The sequence below is a fragment of the Convolutriloba macropyga genome, chromosome 2, assembly GCF_964194025.1.
Source record: "Convolutriloba macropyga chromosome 2, txConMacr16.3, whole genome shotgun sequence".
NCBI lineage: Eukaryota > Metazoa > Xenacoelomorpha > Acoela > Convolutidae > Convolutriloba > Convolutriloba macropyga.
The window spans coordinates 72147258-72170407 of NC_134469.1; the positions used below are offsets into that span (position 1 = coordinate 72147258).

The following is a 23150-nucleotide window of genomic DNA, read 5'->3' on the forward strand; positions in this document are numbered from 1 at the left end:
CTTATAAAAATCGAAGACAGACCTGCACTGATAAATTTGTTGATAGCCACATATGGTACGTTGACAGCATAGATTTTGCTCGCTTGTAACTTTCAAATGTACAAATCGAACCATTTCGCAGTTTATGCTCATTGAACTTACGAATTGATTTGGGACTCAAAGTACGGTAATACGAATTCAAATTCGACTGTTTTTACGACACCAAATAAACTGAAATTTAATAAAAACTTAAATTTACTGATTTTAAATCACAGTCCGCCATGAAACCATTGATAATTTCATAACGGTAAAAAATCTGGTCGATCTATTACTCTGAACAAATTCTGTTCATTGAAACATGATAGAGAAGGAATTTTGAAAAGCTTAAAAATATATTGGCAACTTCTAACTAAACGAATGTCTCATATTTTTTTCGAGGCATTTCATATTTCTTGTTGAAAAACAAATTTTCCAGTAGAATTAAATTAAATGAAGAGCCAGAGGGTTCACGCGCATCTTTTCGTTACTTTATGATCAATAAACAACTAAACCAAGACCTTATTCGAAATAAGATTAGATTAGGTTTTTCCTATCTTACACAAAAATTAACTTAAATTTTAAACCAGCATAGAATGATTGTACCCTATTTTTTATTTAAACAAAAAAATAAAATTAAATAGTTTCTGTGAGAACAGTTTTTCTAGCCAAAATTCTCGCGAAAATATCGGAGAAAGGTCGAGATCAAAATTACAAAATAAAAAAAATGACAAAAAAAAACAAAAAAACAAACACCAAAAACAGATGAGGAGACAAATGCGTACACTTGTATCCTTTTGAACAAAACTTCGAAACAAAATAAAGAAGGCAACAACCTGAACTTTATACAATAAAAAAACAAACATTTGAGGAACAGAGTTTGTTTTGTTCCTAATAATTGATTAAAGATACACGAAAATTGAGACGTTAAGGAAACAATGAGGCTACGTAATGTGCGTTCGCATAAAATGTTCCGTCCCCGCTCATCCAAATTTCGGCTTGATTGTCTACCAAATGAGGATGGGATAGAAAACTTTTAAAAATTCAAGCATTCTTCGAGTGTATAAATAAAAAAAATTTGTCCAAATCAACTAAAAACTAAATCAGTGGACTAAAAATGCCGTTCAGAAGACCGAGGAGATTTTCTAATATTAAGAATACGAGACAACAGCAAAACAATAACATCAAAAACTCGATGTCTATCTGTAGAAAAACTTAAACTTAATAACAAAGTCTAAATAGCGGCAAGATAAAACCTATTCTAAACAAATACATAGTTCACTCTTCTTCAATGGAAAAAAGTTGCAAGTCCTTAATGAGACTCGGGTAACAAGTAAAAAAACGCAGCTAGCAATGTTTACACTCATTTTTTTTTTGAAATCAATTGGTTCTAAAGTAATGAAATACTTAGCCATGAACATTTAATACATTTGCGATACGATCATTCATAGCTCCATAAGAGAAGACATTGGGATCTGTCATTAAAAAGATTCTTTACATACGATTAGAATAAAAAGTACAGTAAAAAACAAACAAATCAATTCTGCGAAAAAACAGTATCGAAGCCGTTAAAACCTTAATCTTTTACCTAAGAAAAAATTTGGTTTTTTTGTTTTTTGAGCGCCAATAGAAGGATATGTGACAACTCATTTATGAGACCAGGTAACAAGTAGACATGAAAAGAGCAAAGTTCAAAACATTGTTTCGTATATTTCAGAAACAATTAACTTAAACTCCATGAAAATTATTAGCTATATATTGAAGTAAAAAATGGGTAAATTTAATCCCTATAAAGTGTGTTTATAGCAACCCCTTGAGACCTTTGATCAGAACATGTACTCCTGCGCTTCCAAAAAGAACGTCAAATACAGACCAAAACAAAAATCTTAAGTCTTTTATTCGAAAAAAAAACATTGAAGACGTTAAAATCACAATCAACACACTTGAACTAACAGATATGTTAAATTAGGCCTTCCTGTCATGCCAGCAACGTGATATGTGACCTGTAATGAATGAAACTAGGTAAAAAATAGACAAAAAAGAACACAGGAAGCAGCTTTTTTAAAACAATTATTTTCAAAGTCATTAAAACATTCAGCAATAAATTAGAATAATTAAACATTTTCAATTAATCCTCCAAACGAAGCCCTGGAGAACTTTCTTTTATCGGAAAATGTCATATGTTCACAACAATAACAACAAAAACAGACAAAAAGTAAAAGAAAAAAACTCGATACCGTTGTCAAAACCGTCAGAACCATAATCAATTCATTGAATACATTAGTTATGCTCAATTGTGCTTTTTCCAACGCCAATATTGTGATATGTGATTTGTAATTAAAAAGAAGTAAATAACGAAAATAAGACAGAAAAGAACAGAATACGCAAATATTACAAATTAATTTTTTTGAAAACCACATTTTTTCAAGTCATGAAAACAGTCACCGATTGATTTTCGGGATCCTGCTATACGTTTAGAATAAGAAACTCAGACAAAAAAATTGTAAAAACACAATTTTTTTAAAAAAAAAACCGCGTCAAAGTTGTTAAAACCAAAAATTGGGTTGACAAACTATCTTTATTCAAGTTCGCTCTCCTTCGAAGCCAAAAAAAAGATATCTGACTTGTTATTAAGATTGGGTAACAAAAGACAAAATTATTGAAAAGAAATTAATTTCAAAGTCCTGAAAATCAATCCACTGTAAATTTAAATATCTGGACATGTTTGTTTATTCCCACACGGATGCCACTGAGACCTGCTCAAAGCAGAAATTATACGATGTAAAATAACTTCAAAAAGACAAATATCAAAAAAAAAAATTTTGCAAAAAACCGCTGTCGAAGCTATTAGAAAAATAATTTTTTCACCAAAAGAAATATCTCCATTTGGGTCTCTTTTCGAGGCCAAAATCTGATAAGTGACCAGTGATTCATGGGACAGGGTAAAAAAATAGCCAACAAGATCAAAAGATGAATACATTAAAAAAATTGCATTTCTTGAAAAAGTCATCTGTAAAGTCACGAAAACCACCAACTAACAACTGAAAGCCTCATATAGACTCATATGTTCCTCCATAGCAAGAGGGTTCATACTGTTGGAGACCTCTTATTATTCAGAAATTCTCTTTGGACTACAAGCAGAAAGACAAAGACCAAAGTGAAAAAATCCATTCGTTAAATTCTTCTAGAAAACGGCGTCGAAGCCGTTAAAACCATAACCTATTCCTTGAAAAATTACACGTTCAAATGTGGCTATTTTTATAAAAGTTCAAAAAAGTGATAAATGCTTAATCAAAAATTTTATTAGGTGACGAAACCAGAAAAAAAACCTGAAAAATTGGCAGATGTCCAAAAACCAAAATTTTTAGTGAAACTAGGACTTTTCAAGCCAGAAAACATTTACTTAAATCCCAGAAGCCACCAGAGAGATTGAAATTCAAGTGATCTGAGGATTCTTTCTGTCTTTGATGAAAATAAGCTGCAACTTGACCAAAAAATAAGTTAACTGGCAATTGCTCATGAAATCAAATGGACCTGGACCTGCTGTTAGTGAGCTTTGATTTGAATTGTTCTGTTCTGTAATGAACATAGAAAAGCTGATAATTTTCTTTAAAAAAGACAGCCAATGATTACAATCCAGATTGTATTTGGATTCTAAAACTCCACGGTCAGACTAAAACTAGCCTTGCTATAAATCTTCGCACATCTTGAACATACAATTATTCCAAATTTAAACGATATAGATAATCTGAGAAAAAAATTCATATAAAGAAAATTGTTTCCGTTTTTATAATTACCGCGATATTTTAGCTAAAAATTTGCAACAATTCCAACCAGAAAAATTTCAAAGGGAAAAAATTTGAGTCTGCAATTTCTGGCTTAATTGCCGGCGAATTTAAGCAAATTTTACTAAGAAGCTTATTTCTTGCAATTTTCGATAAAAGGCTTATTTTTTTATCGAAATTGCAGACTATCAAAAATTAGAGCAAAGAATTAGATGAAAAATTTCATTGACACTATTCTATCTGTAGAAAACAAAATAACATCACTCTTTTGAAACATTTTTAACGTAATTTAGCAAAACTGACAAAAATAAAGGCAAAAATTCCGGAAAATGTGAATAAAAGCAAAGGATGAAGAAACTATTTTGTCAAATCAAAATCAAATCTGATATTTAATACTAACGTCTTCAAATTTTACGTACATTGTCAGGTTTGAACTGTTTCAGAAATTGTTAAACTATAAAATGAATATGTATTTACATTTGTCTGAGACCGCAATTCAAATAATTCTAGAATCTTAGAAAATTAAATAGAAAATTTTCCATATATACAATATTTAGCCTATTCACAACTCAGGTTTCCATCTGTTACCAATTTCTATAAAAATGTTCCCATTTCGAATTTTTCAATTTTGGCCATGTTTTAGTATTTTTAGGGTTATTCCGTCTTTGCCTTAAACCAAAGTATCCCTCTTGTGTGGGTTTTGTAAATTTCGTTTCGTCATGCACATATTTTTTGCACTAAAAACAAAGGAAATCTATCTATCTTAACTCCCGAAAAAAGCGGAAATCAAAAAAAATTAATTCCAAATTCTACGCCGGACGGGTTTTCAAATGATACCACTCACAGCTCTCTATGATGAATATATCGATCGGGCAAAATTGACAGAGCAAAAAAACCATTTGAGTATATAGTTCCTGCCCCCATTAAAGTGGGACGGAACGATTCACATTGAAACAGATAAAATTTTCAATATTGAACGCTTTCAATAATTTCAGATTCTAAGCAAAAACAAACCATTTATAAGGCCGAAAAATTAGAACTTGAGTACAAATTTCGGTTTAATTGTTCCTTTTTGTTCAAATCTATTTAGTGATACGGTCAAATATGAAAAACTACAATATAAGCTCAAACAGCGAACATTAGAAGAAAAATTGTCAGAATCGCAAAATACGTTCGGTCATTTGTTCCTCCGTCAATTAGCAGCAAAATATTCTTTCTCTTACCAACGAATCGTTGACTATAGATAAGAAAAAGTAAGGCTATATAGCCTGATATGTCTGCCAAATAGAATTACTGGGAGCAATTGTATGCTCCAATAGATCCAGAACTAAACTGATAAAAAATGTAGTAATGTTTAGCGACCGCGAAAAATCATTTTAATTAGATAATGAACAGCCAAAGAATGTATAAAAGGTACCCAAATTTGCTAAAGTTAATTTTGCAGCGGAAAACAAAGAAAATCAACTAGAGATATGGACACATAGGCAACTAAGAAAACTGATTAACTTCATCCATTTATTTGCATTGCTGCTATTTTAAAATATAGCCATAACCCAGATTGGAATGAAAAACAGAAAGAAATAGAAAATACTGAAAATTGAACTATTTTATTTCATTTCGTTGTTAGACAGACATGCTCCTGATTCTCAATGATAGGTTAAAGAGCAACCAATACCAATAAAGGAGGCTGCCAATGTATCAATTCTAATAAAAATTACAGATGTTAACTAATAATTAAAAGAACCAAATTGAAGTAGCTTGTTAAAATCAAGCAAAAAAACCCATGACCCTATATAAGCAAAATTAAATAAGAAACCTAAAAACAATTAGAAAATGTCATTCTTCAATACGAAGCAATAAATTTTCAACACTTCATGAAAATACAGACCCTACGCATACTTATATTGCTACATAAAACAAAAACTTAGTGTGAATCAAAAGCAAACAACTCAAAATTGAGGCAAAACTAAGGATTTAGGAAGAAATTAGAAAATTGACATCAATTCATCTAAAACAAACGGGCTTGTCAATGAAAAATTTTGAAAGTGAAAAACCAATGTCTAGAAATTGACGCAATTAAATTGACCGAAAACACCCTGCACTAAAAGACAAATGAGGAATCTTCTTTTATTGTCAGCGAAAAAACCACAAGAAAAACAAAAAAAAGCCTAAGAAAAAATAGAACCAAATTCCACAATTTCTTAATAAGAAATAGAACCAATTTCTACAAAAACGAAAGAATTGGCTTCTACTTTTTGATCATTACGAGAATTAAAGACGCCGAAAGCATTGCCTAAGCACTCAAAAAAAATTTATTTAAACAAATCTTCATTAGCAACCAACGAGACCTGTCATTATTGAGAATAAGTGATTAGACAGCAGCAAGTACAAAACACACAAGCGATATTTTTAAAAATGCTTTTGAAAACGAACAGCGTATAATTGATAAAATTTATTCATTCATACATAGCAACTGATAAGAGCTGTCATTATTGAAACTCGGAGATAAGACAACAAAGTGACAATAAAAAGTCGAAAAAGGAACGAGTTTTAAAAAATTAACAAATTTTTCTTGAAAACAATTAGCGACCAAGTAAAAAAAAAATCAAAGCTTCAGAATGAATACATCACAAGTAAACATTAATTAGCAACCTATAAGAAATTTCCCAGAAGCGATTAAATAGTGGGAAAACGAAAATTTCCAAAAATCAAAAAAGTCGAACATTCGCTAAAAGTAGGTTCTTTAATGTGACATTAGCAACCAACAGGACCTGTCATTAATGATATTAGGTGATTATTAGGCGATAGGACTAGAGTAACATTTAAAAAGGAAGCAAAATCACTACTATTTTATGACTACTAAAGATTGTCAAGTCTTAAAAACTATAGCTGCTCATTGATGAATTCAAGCAGTTGTAAACAGGCGCAATTTGAACACATATGTTTAATTTTAATAGCAGTCAAGCGAAGAATCAGTGAAACCAGAAGTCAAATTGGCGCACTTAAAAATTTCTTCGGAAAAACAGAAAATTTGTTCGAACATCAAAATCTCACTCCACTTTAAAGCGAGTTCGAGAAAAAATTACGCCTCAGTCTTATTCGATTTTTCGCTCCTTTACTACTTCAGCAAGATTAAAATCGCCACTTAATTTGACTTCTCATTGACATGAAAAATCAGAAAAAAATGCGAATAGATCTTAAGAAAAGACAGCATACCAAAACAATCCAAAAACTTTATAATAGATGAGGGCGGACATTATAAACTCCAATTCTGAATAGAACTACAGTTTAAAAATAATTGTGTGTTCTATATTATTTTAGAAGATATCAAAATTGCGCCTAACATTCAAAAATTAAGCGCATTATTGCAAATTCCGAGTTCAAAACAACAAAAAGAATAAGAGTGACAAAAATTTGATCGGTGAGAAAATAATGAAATTTTTTGGTCTCTTCTACGTTGTTTGATTTCAAAGGTATTGATATCTACTTTTCAAAAAATTGCAACTTTCAAAAACAAAAACATGCAGAAAGTTCATTGGTGTGAATTGAAGCGACAATTTAAAAATAGCAAAAACAGCCTAAATACAGAAACTAAAATTGAAAGAATATTTCTGAACACTTTTCAGATGTCAACCTTGTTAATATGGTTTTAGTGAAAATCTAGCAAACACTGCTATTTATTTCAGCAAGGTTTTGTACAAAGATACCCAAAAATCAAAACTTACTCAACCAATAATACTCAACTGCTCACTTTAACTTAACGGTCGTCAGTACAAAAATAGGCAGCATTTCAGAACCATTAAAAATTTTCCTACGGATTTCAAGTTCTGTTCAATTATTATTTTAGGATTGGAAAACTGCTTCATTTGAAAAACCCTCTTTCTAAAAATTGCTGAACCATAATAATCAGCCGTAGGCTGTCCTTAGTCAATTTGTTTTAACGGTAGAAAAGGTGGCAAAAAATGTGTCTCGTGATGCTAAAATGAAAATAAATTCCGCCAATAACAAAGTTGTGACACCCAAAATTTTCAGAAAAATAGGCAAAAAATATAGGAAATATCAACTATTTGAGAGCAGAACTTTTACAAAACAATTTTGCCTAGAAAAAAGATGAATTTACTCGCGTTTTGCATCTCATTGTATCTGTTTTTGTTTGCTCTGCATTGTTAGTGTAGGTACGAATGGAATGCATATGGTTCAGCCATAACAGTATCTCTCCCAAAAACACCAGTTGCATAGATGACACTTTTCTTACAAAGGGAGGCCCCCAATCTTAAGAGTTATACACACCTCCTCTTCCATATAATACTAGTACCCAACTAATGCGAAGAGATGGGATAGAATTCAAAATGGCAATGTTACGGAGGCGGGTGATGAGGGGGGGGGGGGGGTTGTTTGGATTAATTACGAACGTGTTTCTCTAAGTAGTCGAGGTTCTCCTTTGAGTCGGTGGTGAGCTCGTTGCAGATGACGACTAGGAAGAGGATAGTCTTGCGAGTGTGTCTGTCCTGTATGGGGGAGCAGACTACCTTGTTGCCGTCTGGGAGGATGAAGTGATTGGTCAGCGACAGCAACTGGCACAGAGGGTCATGTGGCTCCAAAATACGGAACACCTTCCTCAGGCCAAGGTCCTTCGTCTGCCTATCGTATTCAAAAACACTTATAGCCACTTTTTCGCAAAAACAGAAATACCTAAATAACTACCAGGACACCCTTATCAGGCGAGTGAACCAGTCCCATCAGGCTGTGGACCAGTCCCATCAGGCTGTGGACCAGTCCCATCAGGCTGTGGACCAGTCCAATCAGGCTGTGGACCAGTCTCGTTAAATGGGTAGATTTTAATGTCTCGCTTAAATTTCATTGAGTCAAAGGTACCGGGTATCGACCTCTTAGTAATCAACCACAGAGTTTCTCGGCACAAAATGACTTCGAACCATTCAATATGCTCCGTAGAGTTTTGAATTTCTCGAAAACTCTCAGTTCATGTTTCTCATTTCAAAATAAATCTCGTCTCAATCAAATCATTACGTTCAATTTATTTAGATTCAGGTGTACATCAAACTCATGGACTACATGTAAAAGTCCCTACTTAGAACAAAACTATCTAGCCTTTTGAAGTTCAAATGAAACAAGGCGGCTCGTTAATGTGCGTTCGCACATGATGTTCCGACCCGAGCTCATCTACATTTTTGACTTAATTGTCAATCAAATGAAGAGATAACAAAAATAGATGTTTGAATTTTTTTAAAAAATGCTACATTTTAAGTTAATTAAACACACTAAATTCTGCCTCGATGAAATAGCAATCATAGGTTTCATTCATGTGACATCAATAACTCATCAAAATAAGTCGTATGGCAAAGAAAAATACATCAAAACCACGAAAATTTTGAGAAAACCCATAGTATCAAAGTCAAAAAATTCTACAGCTTTCAACGGAAGGCATTTAATACGCTAAATTATGCCTAGATGATGTGACGACTAGAATGTTTGTCATTCAAAATTTATCAATAAGACATAACAAGTCATTGATTATGAAAACAGCAACAAAAACAGGCAAAATCCAAAAGTTCGGTAGAAAATTGAGAGAAGAAAGTGTCGAAGCTATTTAAACCATAAGCTTTTTTCTCTGAAAACTTTTTCAACGATCCATTGAACGTCTTCACTAAGCCAATGGGAGCTATCAATATTAGGATAATGTAATAAGATTTCAAAAGGAACCAAAATTACTAAAAAAAAATCCATATGAAAAATCGTGCACCGAAGTCAAAAAAACCAATAGTTAGAAGACAAAACCGCTAACTAGATAAATTGTTGCTGATGTTGAAAAAAAGCGGTTCTGTCATTACCGAGACTGACTTACAATCCACGCAAATAAGCTTAAGATTGATTTATGTTCAAAAAAAAACAAAAAAATATTTTTAAAGTCTTAACAGCCATTAAACTCAAAAGCTTTCATAGGAGTTCAATGAATACGCTCAGCTATGCCACGATGTGAATACAAGGATGTTTATGATGCCTAGGTAATCAATAAGACATCACAATATGTCTTATGACTATGAAAAGAAACAACAAATACAGGCAAAAACCAAAATTTCTTTAGAAAAATGGAAGAAGAAAGTGTTGAAGTCATTTAAAACATATTTTTTTCTCAGAAAGTTTTATCTATGATCCTTTGGACGTCTTCACTAAAGGAAGATGTAGCCATCAATATTAGGATGACGTGATAAGATTTCAAAATGAACCAATAAAACGAAATGTCCAAAAAATTTTAAAATTTGAAATCTTGTGGCATTGAAGACGTATAACCAATAGTTATTTGATAAAGCCGCCAATGAGATTAACTTATGTTGCAGTGGTATGAAGGGGTTCAATCCTGTTTTTACTGAGACGAACTTACAGTTCACAAAAATAAATTTATGATTTACTAATTTTAAAAAACTTTCGAAAATTTATTTTCAAAGTCTTAACAGCCATTAGCTGTCCACTCACAGCACTAGATAGGTTCACTTAATGCTCATTAGCAAATCTATTGCACCTTTAGTCAACAAGTTTATGCCATAGGATTATAAAACTATAGTAAAACCTCAAAAAATAAATCAAAATTTCATTTGAAATTACGAAATTTGAGATACGAGTAAAAAAAAACATGAGCGATCCCTTCGAAACAAATTTTTTGTTCATTGGGCTTCATTTGATCGTAAAAGAGGTTTTTCATTAACGGAACTTTGATATTAAAAGTGTCTAGTAGTCTCTAGGTGACTTGAAAAAACAAAAAAATTGGAAAATTTTCTAAAAGAGCTCCCAAACCTAATTCGAATTTTTTTATATATATTAAACTTCCCTCTAAGACTAGAACTAGTCTTTATTATCTCCTTTCGTCTATTAAAAACCTAAAATTGATTTAATTTTTGGCGTGAAATCTAGTTTTGAATTAAATTTTTCGTAGAAAAAACGTTAATTCGAACGAAAATTACGGTAAAAGTGAACAAAAGTGAACCAAATATCCAGTGTTCACATGAAACTTTAAACCTCGATAACTCCTCGAAAAAAACGAAATTCAAAAAAATCTTTTTAATTTCGAATTTTACGCTGGAAGAGCTTTTTAATGATACCACGCACATTTCTCTACGATGAATATATTGGTCGGCCAAAATTCACGGAACAAAAAAAACCCATTTGAGTAAATAGTTCCTCCCCCCCACAAGTGGGGTCGGAACAAAAAAGATGTTTGGGTTCACAATGAAATTTAAGTTAATAAAGCATAATAATCTAAATGCTGTGTCAGGAGTCAGGCTTATTTCGCATTAAGAGAGTAATGCTGCTTCTGTTTATGATTAGAACTCACTTGCATATCCCGTGACCCGGGAGAGGATGGTTAGCGGATCCAGTGGAGACCAGTTTGTCAGTGGCCGCGTCATGGCAGAACACCAGCACCTCTGACTAAAATACGCAAAATTGGTTCCATTTTTGTAGACCTTTTATTTGTTCTTACTAATGTTTTTCATTCAACAAATTTCAAACTCTTCTGCATTAAGGAACCTGAAGTTTTTGCTCCTCGCTGCTTGAAATTGGATGAATTGATTTAATATCAATATCGATGTTCCGGTGCTCTAGACATCAAAGTGTTGAGAGAAATTGTTGTTATATTTTCTTTTATTTCTCGCGGATTACCTTTATAATCGAATAAAGTACAAAGTCATTGAACAACGTCAAGATAAAATTGTTATATTACAGACAATAGCTAAATTTATTATACCGCCGCCTTTAGGTTTATTTAGGTCAATCGGTTGCCTCCCCACTGAATTTGGAGGGGGCTAGCATAAAGAGTGGCTTGCTCTAGTTTGTGTAAGAGAGAATGAGGTTGAACGTGAAACTTACGACATTGTCGAGTATGAGTCGAAGGGTGTCCGTAATGATGTCATAGAACTGCTCAAATGAGATTGCCTCACTCAAACGCAGACAGCCCTCCTGGAAACAAAAAGGGAAAAATTGTCATCCTTCTCAACAACATTTCTCAGGTGGATCAAAAACTTGCCTAACTATTCTAAGCTTACAAATTTCGCCAACAGAAACAACAGAGTCGACGTCTAGAATTCAAATCCAAAAGGAAAGCTAGGGAATGCTTTCAAGGAAATATTGATAATGGAAAATTTCAAATGTGATCGTTATAAGTAATTTATGCCCATTTTTAACCCAACTGATTAATTGCCCTCTTCGATTCGCTTTGGTGATCATTGCATACAAAATTATAGTGTTTCAATTCCTGATTTATTAAATTTCACCGAAAACTAAATTTTTCTCAGGTTTTCTATTAGATTATTGCTGCATTGTTGTGGTTCGACCTGTCTGTAGAAAATATTGCAGAATTTCTCTATTATTATCAAGATAAGGAGATCAGCTTTTGAGTTAAATAAATCAACAATATTGAATCAAACTTTTTCAACAGTTTTGCATTTAATTTTTCGTTGCCGAATGACAAACAAAATTTTTTCAAGTGGTCCTGTGTTTGCAGAAGTAGTGATGTACACAACTTTTTCCGCAGGGTTAACCAAGAACAGGCTTTCCCGAGAAAAAAGAAATAAAGGTCAAGATTTAACAAGTTCTTAACAAAACTGGAAATGTTTCAACGAGCATTTTTCTTCAGTTTTTATTGAAGGACATTGTTCTGCCTAAAACAATGATCAGATAACACCATCACACTTTATAAACCTCTGCGCTGTCCGTAATAAACAGTATCTTATATATATTTGGATGGATTATTAACGTTTGTCAATTTCCCAATATTCGGAAAGACGTACAAGTGCGTCCTAATCGCAAAAATGCTAGCAAAACGGAAATTAAAAATTACCGACCAATTGCAAGGATCTGCGCAATTTCTATAATATTTGAAAGAACAGTTTTCAAACAATTTAAGAAGGCAGTCGAACAGAAGCGTCCTTTGCATTGAGCAACATGGTTTTCGGCAAAGCATTCAACAGTAACCCAATTGTTACTATACTGTGATAACATATATGAAGCTTTAGATGAGAAGTCAACCCCTATAACTTTTTATTTGGATATCAAGCATTTGATGCGATTAATTTCATTATTCATCAAAAGCTTGCTGGTTTTGGGTTTGATTAAAAATCTTAGAAATTTTTTCGCTTCATATCTGGTTAACCACCAACAGAAATTTATAATTGTAGAGTTATTCAACTTTCTTACAAATCTCAAATGGGGACATCAGGGATTAATAAACTTCAATTTTGACAAATTCAGCATGCTCTAGTTCTTACTCAAAAATACCTATGCTTAATCAGTAGAGTTATTTGCAAATGACATTGATCTTAAAAACTGAAAACAAATTAAAGACCGAAAACAAATTAAAAGCAAGAAATTGAATCATCTGCAAAGAGTAATACCCCGCACCAGAAAGGACACTGTCAATTGCACATTGGTAAACACATGCATACTCTCTGCGGTTTTTTATCCGTTAAATTTATAGAACCCAGCACTACATTAACTTCAAGGCTTGGAACGGTTACGAAGATCAGGTTTAAAATAAATAATTTACCGCTCGAACATGCGTGACAAGAATACATGAGAACCTCATTCGCCTGTGTCCACTCAGTTATCTAGGAATTTTTAACGACCTAATTATGCTTAAAAATTTTTTATTTGCTTTAACTTCTATGAATGCCTCAGACCACTGTCACAAACTTCTGGTTGTGCATAGACCAGATCAGACAAAAAGTTCTTTAAAACCAGCCAGATAATTTAACAGAGTAACCCGATTCAGAAACTTTTTGTCGCAGTTGAACGGTCTCACTAACTATTCACCATGGAAAAATCCATTTCTGGAGAAGTGGAAACTTTTTGGAAGGGGAAGCAATGAAAAGATTCAAGTACAAAAGTTACCCTTCAGGATGGAGACTTTTCGAGAAATTTTAATTACTGAAACTTGATTTTCCCCTAACCTGGTGACTATCAAGCTGGTTGTAATTACAGTATCTTGCATTCCTTATTATTAATCTGTTTTTAAGTGAAACGAAGAATATTATTGGTCTAGTTTCCTGATCTACAACCAAAAGTTTATGAGGGTTAGTTGATAGAATATTTTTATCGATTCGACGACACAAACGATGTGATTATATTATAATGGCTGAAGCACAAGTTAGGGAGCAAGTAAAGGGCACAGAAGAACGATTTGCATAAAAACTCCAAAGATTTTACCGAAATATATTATTTTTTTTTTCAATTTGATTGCAGCCAACCTTATTATTACATGATTCTTTTTGAATATTTGTGTTTATGATATTTTCGTGCCTCTCAGATCAACACACCGAGAGTAACGAATTACATTGAATCATTACATATTTTGAGTTAAACTAAACAAATTGGAGAATTCCATCGATCAAAACTAATTACAAATAAACTATCGCGCATTTTAAACTATTTTGGTGCACTTTAAGTTTATTTTTTTACTATTTTCGATAGTATATCGGCCACTAGATTTTTCGTAACTTTTTAAATGTAAAATCGAACAATTTTGAGTCTTGTCAAAAATGTGCTGTTCACGAGGCTGTTTATAAGCTCAACTTTCTGTTGGCGAAAAGAATTGAAAAGAATGAATCTTCCGTAAAAAGAAAACAATTCTTTTTTTTCTCTTGCGATACTAGAATCCTAGTCAACAAGAGAAATTACATGAGGACAGACAGAGTTTTTTCAAAAAGCAATCATCAATCAACATGCACTCCAAACCTCAAATCTTGAATGCCTAGAATATCTATATATACCTTGTCATTATTATAGATTGGATTTTTGCACTTATTTGGTTTTGTTGGCAACGATTGATAGGCATGCTCTATTTTTCGTTAGGGGTGCAATTAATCGTTGTCGACCAGATCTTGAGATCCTGTACTGACTTTATTAATTCTATTGCGTAACTTTTTTTAAAATCAATTTTATCAAAAAATTTTTTGATATTGGGCATCATGGTTCACCTATGCAGAAGAATCGGTTAGTTGCGTAAGTCTGAAACACTTACAATCACGAAAAATTATAAAGTTGAAACTAATCTTTTGGAATGCCCAAAATTTGACAATGCTAAGAAAACTGCCAACTTATGAAAACGACAGATATTCTCCAAATGTTTCAGATATGATTTTTTGAGTAGTCTTTCTTTATAATTAACTCATATAACTTTTGGGTTCTTATGGGAAATAGCAATTAAACATACCCGGCAGATTGCCGGAAAATAGCCACCGTTGATTCCAAAGAGCATGATTGGGATTGAAAGAATAGATATTGAAAAAAAAAGATTTTTGTACCAAAGCATTTTTTAAGTCCGATTTATTTTGATGGCATTTCGTAGTTGAACATACTTCTGTTTCTTAGAGAGAGGCTACAGGGGCTACTATCAATACCAATAAGCATTAGAGAGAGGCAACTAATACTTATAGGAACGACGTTCAAATAGCGGGCATCTAAAATTGGGCTTTATGGGTTTATCCCGTTTCTACTTCTGACTTCAATTTTTATACGCTCTGTTCATTTTGAATTGCTTTGCTGAGCAACTGATGTTGAAAATCACTTTTAGAAGAATGAGAGAAGAGAGAAACTAGCCTAGAGAAGTCAAAAAGATTTCACGCAAAATGTTGAAAAAGCGGCAAAATGAGGTAAAGCGAAACATTTTTTTGTTCGACGAAGTAAAAAAACATAGCAGAGCAGGACAAGTCCTGGCCTACAATTCAAAGATTTTTCATTGACTAAATAGAAAACTAGACCTAGAATGGACTATGAATGGATTGGGAAAACCATTTAGAAAAAAATCCAATCCAAAAAATCGAAAAACAAACAGTAAAAATTAAAATGAAATTGCCGCATGTGAACAAAAAACCACTAGCGAGAAAGCGAATTGTTATTCAAACACCGTTTTCTCAATCTACTTTAAATTTAGAGTGAAAAAATTTCACGGCGCAAAACCACTCGCCTTTTCGCTCCACTTCCTGTTTCGGCGTGACCAAAATCACTACGCCAATTTGACTTCAAAAATCATGAAAATGTGTAAACAGATCTTAAAAAAAGACAGCGCCCAATACAATTCAAATTCTTTGAATTGTAAAAATAAATAGGAGCGCTATGATAGCCGGCTGAGAATATGAGGTCGGCTATTAATTATACGTAGATGCCACCCCTATTGTTCATGGAGACGACTTACCGAATTTATTTTATTTTTTAGGTATTTTAAAATAAACAAATTTAACCTCAAAAAATCTTGAATTTCTTTAGTAAAGGCTATCGCTTAGCTGGGGGCCAATGGAGAACAAAACTTTCAAAATTACCTGAAGAATCAAGAATAATCAACAGAAGATAAAATAAAGACAATTTTTTCTCGCTCATCACATTGTTTTCTGTTGTTCTCTTCTCAAATATCCCAAATTTGGTCAATTCTGTGACTTCTCAATATACACAATTTTCAAAACAAGAATGCAAGCATTGTTTGAATTTTAACGTAGATGCCTAAACTGTCTCCGCGATAGAGGCTTTAATTCTCACTCAAAAATACTTTGTTCGGGAGAAACCACCAAAGAGGTGAAAAAAAAATTCAGAAGTATCACAGTTGGTCCTTTTAGGTTTGGATTCTGACAAATGAAATCAGAGAACTAATAAAAAGGCAATTAATAATTTCATGCGATCAATTATTTTCTCAAAGAAAAAGAAAATTGACTTGTTTTACTTTTTCTTTATTAAAAATTATTGTTTAAATTTTCTATTCTGATGACCTATTAAGTTTTTCTGCTTTGCTTAATTAAAAAATGCTTTGCAATACTAAAAATTAAAAGCCTAAACTGAGTTATGAGAAGAGAAAGAACTTTGTACTTGATTTTTTTTGGTTTTTTGTTTTTTGTGTACTTTATTTATAGAAGAAAATCCTCTCTTTCTTTTGTTTTGAACGAAATAGGTATAATCAATTCAATTTTTTATATTAAAATAATTTAATATTTCAACACACAATTTTCTTGTTTTTCTTTCCATTTTTTAAGCAGCTCCCCTTTCCAACCTGCAATGAAAATAGTTAATTTATAAAAAATTGTTATTATTTTAAAAAATAAGACTATTCCCTAAATTCTACAAAATGGTGTCTTTTTTCTCTCTACGAAGCGTAAACAAAGTGAAATTTTGACTGAAAAAAGCCGTCCTCGCATTTATATTTATTCCAGCATTTTGAAAGAACATTGGAACAATAATCATTTTCTTTTACAATTTTCTTGCATCCTGAAACAACGGGAAAAGGAGCACAAATTCGATCCTTTGCCTGATAGCCTACCAATTGCAGTAATATTTTAAATTGTCCGCTGACAAATACGAACGGGGAATTTTTCTTTGCCACACAAAATGATGACAGTCCAAAGTGTAATGGCGTATGGGTGAAATCAAACGGATAGTAATTTTAAAAAGTTTAATTTCAAATTTTTATTCCTGCACCTAGCATAGGGGGATCTCGACGAACAGATTCCACTGTTTACTTAGAATTAATCAAAATACAAGCAGCTTTAATGAGATATTTTGGGATGGGATGACGCTTTTTTTAACTTTTTCTGGTATCATATTTGATATCGCCTCTTAAGCCGACAAAGTTACCACTGATAACAGTTGGTAATTAATAAAGCTAGTTAAGGGAATCTTTTCACTTCTTATTGCAGTATATCTCCTCTACCACTTTGAATTTAATATTGCAATATTTTACACTTAGCTCTAGCCCCTTGATTTGATATATGAGTTATAAAAATGGATAGTTATAAAAAAGTAAACAAGCAACAGTGGCATTTTTCGGCAGTTCAAACATTCCGTAAGAATTTAGGTGCCTGCCCATCATTCTCATCTTAGTGCGGCTAGAATTTATCACCCCTCCCCCACTTAACATGAATATACATTCAAAATGGGGTTCGTGTCATCCCTCGGAGATGGGTTGCTATAATTGGCAAAAGCCCAAAATATTTCTTAAAGAATATAAGCCCAAAGAAAAAAGTTCATGATTTACCCGTGTAAAAAGCGTGGTGAAATCTGTAAAAAAAACATATAATCACACTTCTAACAATCTCCGAATATGATCTTCTTATGCTGATTTAGGCACTTGAGTTTGAACATTTTTTTAGTTCAAACGTGTATTAACTGCTACGCATGATCACGAGTTATTCACTTATGTTGTAACTGTCAAATTATATGAACAATAAAATGTTATAGTATACATTACGTCAACTGAATCAGTGTTGTTTTAATCTTTGAAGCAGAGATGCGGACTTTGCACGACTAGCTTGTTCTTATTTTGCCTTTATTCGCTTTTTTGAAACGTATTTTGGAACATAGCAACTCACTATAGCTGCTTGTAAATGCACGCGAATATCAAAGCATTAAGTATTATTGATAAAATATGATCAAAAGTGGAAAAGGGGGCGCAAACGGGGTGCTCTATTCCCTGTTGTGTTGCTAAAACTACCCACTGTTATTGCCTATACACCATACAAATATCACGAGAGGGGAGGCAGAGTAAATAATAGAATAAAGCAAATAGCCTTTGTGTGCGGATACAATAAAGGCATGTATGCGAAGGAGAGGAATGGGGATGGGGCGGGGGGGGGGGTTGGGTATTACTAACTAGAGTAAGAGATTGGGGGAGTAAGTTGAAAAAAGAGAAGTTTCTTTTGTGCATGTACTACCTCTAATCCCTTTTTAGCCGCTTCCACATTGTGGCCGGAACTTGTTCTCTCCAGCCGCAGCCTTTTGTCTCTGAAACAAACAAACAAACAAATAAACAAAAACACTGACAAACATCGCCAAACTACAACTGCAACAACAGCGATGTTTCAAATAGCTCCCAGGCCTTAATTTCCGGACTCTTCCTACTGTCTTCGACGATTCACAGAGTTCAGATAAATTTAAGCGAATTTATTAGAAATTGAAACAAAGTTGGAATGATAAAGAGAGCGTTTTGGAGCAAAAGATTCTAGAGGTCTGCAAGGCTTTTCATTCTCGACTTCTGTTGCATATCTAAATGATCAAAACGAATTGAAAATGAAGCGCTAGTTTGCTAGCAACCATGGTCACGATTACAAAACCAAGATGACCATTTTAATTTATGATCATAGCAACAACTTCTCCTAGTGATCAAAGAATGAAAAATCTTGCAAAAATCATCAACTTATACATGATCAGTAAATAAATGAGCAAAACTTGGCTCTAATTAAGCACACGTTTGCACGTACGTAAAATTGGACTTATAGTTTTTTAAAACTTTCATTTGCATTTGATTAGCGTTAAATTAAATACCGACATCAAACCCAAATTTTGGGCAATTTGAGGTTTCAGGGTAAAAATAAACTGATGCCTCATGTATAAGTGATTACCGCCTCAGTGGATGCTGTGTTGTGGTGAAAGATGGGCGGAAGCGATTCAGGGTGTGCGTTTGTGGCGAGGGGAAGGGGAGGGGGTGGGCTTCAAAGAAAATCCCATCTCCCAGGCAGGTAAAAATGATTCCATGTTATGATATGGACTTAATTTCCTGTCTCGCAGGTGGTACGTCTCGCGAAAAAAATCAATTCGTCTATAATTACACACAGCCGAGAATTTAATCAACCCGTAAATTTTTATACATAGTCAAAATCTATGCAGAAATATCTAATAACGCATTTTGAGCCCGTGTTTTGTTTTCGACTCTGTGATCTTTCGGAAACATGATACAGCAGCTAATAAAGAGAAGGAAGTGAAGCATATAATTGTACGTACAAAAGAGGATTGGATGTTTGACGAATTGTTCAGACGACAGAGGAAGGATAAAAAGAAAACGGAACAAAACAAGAGACGATTATTGTCCGAAAAGCCACTGCTTAACTGTACTTGAAAAAAGAAAAAAGAAAGAAAAAAAAAGAAAAACATTGTTAATTCCTTTGAGTATGAACTATAAAATACAGAACATAGTTTAAAGGCAATGTAGTGTTAAGAAGTATAAATGAAACAAACGTCACATATTTTGAAAGTTTAAAATTGTATTAAATTTACAATGTGCTAAAATATCGACAAATTAAGAGAGATGAATTATAATTGAGAAAAAAATTTTTTAAAATGCTAATTCTACAATTAACATTTTCGAGAAAAGAGAATATTTTAAAAAATGCTAATCCTCCAATTAACATTTCATAGAAGAATAAAACACGCCCTAAAACTAAATCAAATTAAAATTGAACTTGAAAGAATTGAGATTAGAATTCAATTCTGAAACCGTTGGGTCTTTTAGAAACTCATTCCAGAAATGATTTTTTATTGTAGTTTTGAGAGCCCGCTTTTTAGGGATATTCCGTCTCAATGTGAGAGGCAAATCGTTATACCAGTCGATTGCTTTTTTTGAAAAACAGTTTTGCATTATATTTGTTTTTTGGTTTGCTCCAAATGACAGCTTGTTTGTACGGTCATTCATTTTAGCACTTAGGGTGGCTAACTTGAGTTCATCGAAAGCTGGTAGATCTGCTTTTAGAAGTTTTATAAAATATATAATAACCCGATATTTTATGAGGTATTCTACTGGTAAGATTTTGTGTTTGATCTTGAGATCAGTGGTCCTGTCAAATTTGCTTCTATTGAAACATGCCTTTATTCCCCAGTTCAATTGTTTATTTAGAGTAACTCGAAGTGATTTTTTAAGACCTGAGAACAGAACAATTGGGTAATGCAGATGACTTAAAACAAGAGCGTTCAGTAAAGCAGATCTAGTTTTTTCAGGAAATATATTTTTGATGGAGTAAATGACCTTTATGCCAACAGCCATTTTTCTTAGTACATTTTTTATTTCTTCATCAAAAGAAAGATTACAGTCAATATGAACTCCCAAGTATTTCACAACTTTTTTCTCGAGAACTGTACATCCTTTAACAACTATTTCTTCGATTTTGTTTCTTTTAGGGGCTCCAAAAATAATGAATTCGGTTTTGCTTTCATTTACATTTAACTCATTTTTCCTGAAAAAGAGAATGAGTTTAGCAATACTTTTTTCAAGATGTAACTTTGATTCAGAAATTGTTTTTCCACTGCAAAAGATAAAAGTATCATCAGCGTACTGGATTATATTAGAATTCACATCTGTATCATCTTTCATATCATTTACATATATGTTGAAAAGCAGTGGGCCTAGCACAGTACCTTGTGGTACTCCACGGTTAAGTGCTATCCAATTTGATTCATACTTCGAGAATTTGACTTTTTGCACACGGTTTTCTAGATAAGATTTTAGAATTGTGTTTGCTTGTGCACTAAAACCTACAAGTTTAGTTTTGTGCAGAAGAGTACGATGTGATATCGAATCAAAAGCTTTAGATAGGTCTAAAAAAGCTCCTGTGACGATGTTTTTTTATTGAGATCATATCTGATTTTTTCAGTGCAATATAAAAGAGCATCTGTAGTTGACACTTTTTTTCTGTATCCAAACTGTGTTGTTGCAAGCAACTTATTCTTCTCTAAATAAGCTAATATTTGATCTCGAAGAAGGATTTCGAAAATTTTAGCTAGAGCTCCAGTAAGCGAAATTGGTCGATAATTTATCGGATCTTCAGGATCATCTTTCTTGAAAAGAGGCAACACGTGGGCACGTTTAAGGTGGTCAGGAAAGCGTTGTTCAGTTAGGAATTGGTTAAACAAAAAACAGAGAGGTTCAGCTATGTGTTCTCTTGCATCTTTTAAAGCCCAAGCTGGAATGAGTGATGGACCCAACGGTTTTTTAACATTTAAATTGTTGAGTATATCAAATATCTCCTTGGTTGTCGTATACCTGAATATAAATTTGTTACTGTGGCGTGCCTGATTATTACAAAATTGATACTGTTCTTTTTTTCCAAAATATTCACCTAATGCTGAAAATTTATAGTTGAGAAGATTGGCAATATCATTCCCATTGGTCAAAACCGTTCCAAAACTGTTTTTGAGTCTTGGTATTTCTGTCTGTGTTTTTTCACAGTTTCTGATTTTGTTGATAAAATTCCACCTTTCTCTTGCACTTTTTAAGTTTTGAAACACATCTAGCAGATGTTTTTCATTTTCTTGCTTCAAAACATTTTTGTTGTTATTATTTGATGTCTTTGCAAACTTTTTTACTGTGTTTTTTGATATCCATTGTTGATGTAGCGTTAGTTTAGGCTTGTCATGGCGTATGAAGACGGTCTTTTGTGGAGCATGCTTTTTAATTACTGTTTCCAATGACGAGCAAAAGTTTTTATACATGATTTCAGGATTTTCTGATAAATAAAATGATCTCCAATTTATCTTTCCAACATCTAGGGAAAAAGCATTTTTAGAGTAGTTTGTTTTATCAAAAACAATTTTTTTGATAGCTTCTTTTTTATTTTTAACGGTTTCACCAATTAAAGTAAGCGTGGCTAAGTGATCACTTTTTAGAATCGAGTCTAGTGTCTGGGAACTAAAAAAATTTTCGCATATAACATAGTCTATAAGCGACTTCGTTCTTGATGTTTCTCTTGTTGCTAAAGTTTTATTTGAGTTCAGTAAACCGTACGGCAAGATCAGAGTTTCTAGGAGATTTCTTTCATTGCAATTAAAGTAATTAAGGTTGTAGTCACCTAGTAGAAAAATTTTTTTATTTTCAGTCGCTGCTCTATCTAAATCCAGGGCTAGCTCTTCCAAAAACAAATTAATTAGTTGTTTTTTTTGGACAGTAAGCCAAATTTATCAGCGCGGGCTTTTTATTTATTTTGCACTCTACCCAAACACTTTCAAAATGGTCTTTTGACATGGTCTCTAGATCATTTCGTGCTTTTGGATGAAATTTTTTCGGAACGAACAAAAGAATACCACCGCCTTTATTTTTCTCTTGAAGATCAGTACGTCGGTCGCATCTGAAGGACACTAAGTATTCTGAGTGTATCGACCAAAACGGAACATCGTTAACTGATTTCAACCACGTTTCTGAAAAGCCCGAAATACAATTGTCGCCTAGGTCAGATAGAAAATTCTTAAGGAGCAACCTTTGTCCAAGCACGCTTTGACAATTTTGATGTAGAAACTTTACTTGATCGTTGTATTTTTTCATTAAGGTGGTAAACTGCGTGTAAATGAGAGGTGGCCCTGGGTTTAATTCTACGTCACCTGACAAGAACAAAAGAAATCTAATGACAACCAAGGAGTAAAGAAAATTCCTTAACAAGCAGGTAAAAATGATCTTCTTTTTTGGATACGCGTTATTATTAGACATGCACGATGACATCCTCTCACTCTTAAGATTTATTGGTGTAGTAGTGAAGACCCAGTTCCTTTTTGATGTGATTACACACAAAATAAGAAGCAGAATAAAGTGGAACTGAAGCT

The 23150-nt window shown here is 33.0% G+C and overlaps 1 protein-coding gene across 1 annotated transcript in view; it reads right to left on the reverse strand.

Annotated features, from left to right (window-relative positions):
- The window catches only part of LOC142334989 (cGMP-dependent 3',5'-cyclic phosphodiesterase-like), a 51821-nt gene that overhangs the window by 17080 nt on the left and 11591 nt on the right, over nt 1-23150 (reverse strand). Inside the window, exons 2-5 of the mRNA XM_075383317.1 lie at nt 18503-18572; nt 11682-11771; nt 11149-11243; nt 8209-8441 (exon numbers count right to left, since the gene is read on the reverse strand). Coding sequence (XP_075239432.1) covers nt 8209-8441; nt 11149-11243; nt 11682-11771; nt 18503-18572 — 488 coding nt within the window. The remainder of the gene's footprint in view (nt 1-8208; nt 8442-11148; nt 11244-11681; nt 11772-18502; nt 18573-23150) is intronic.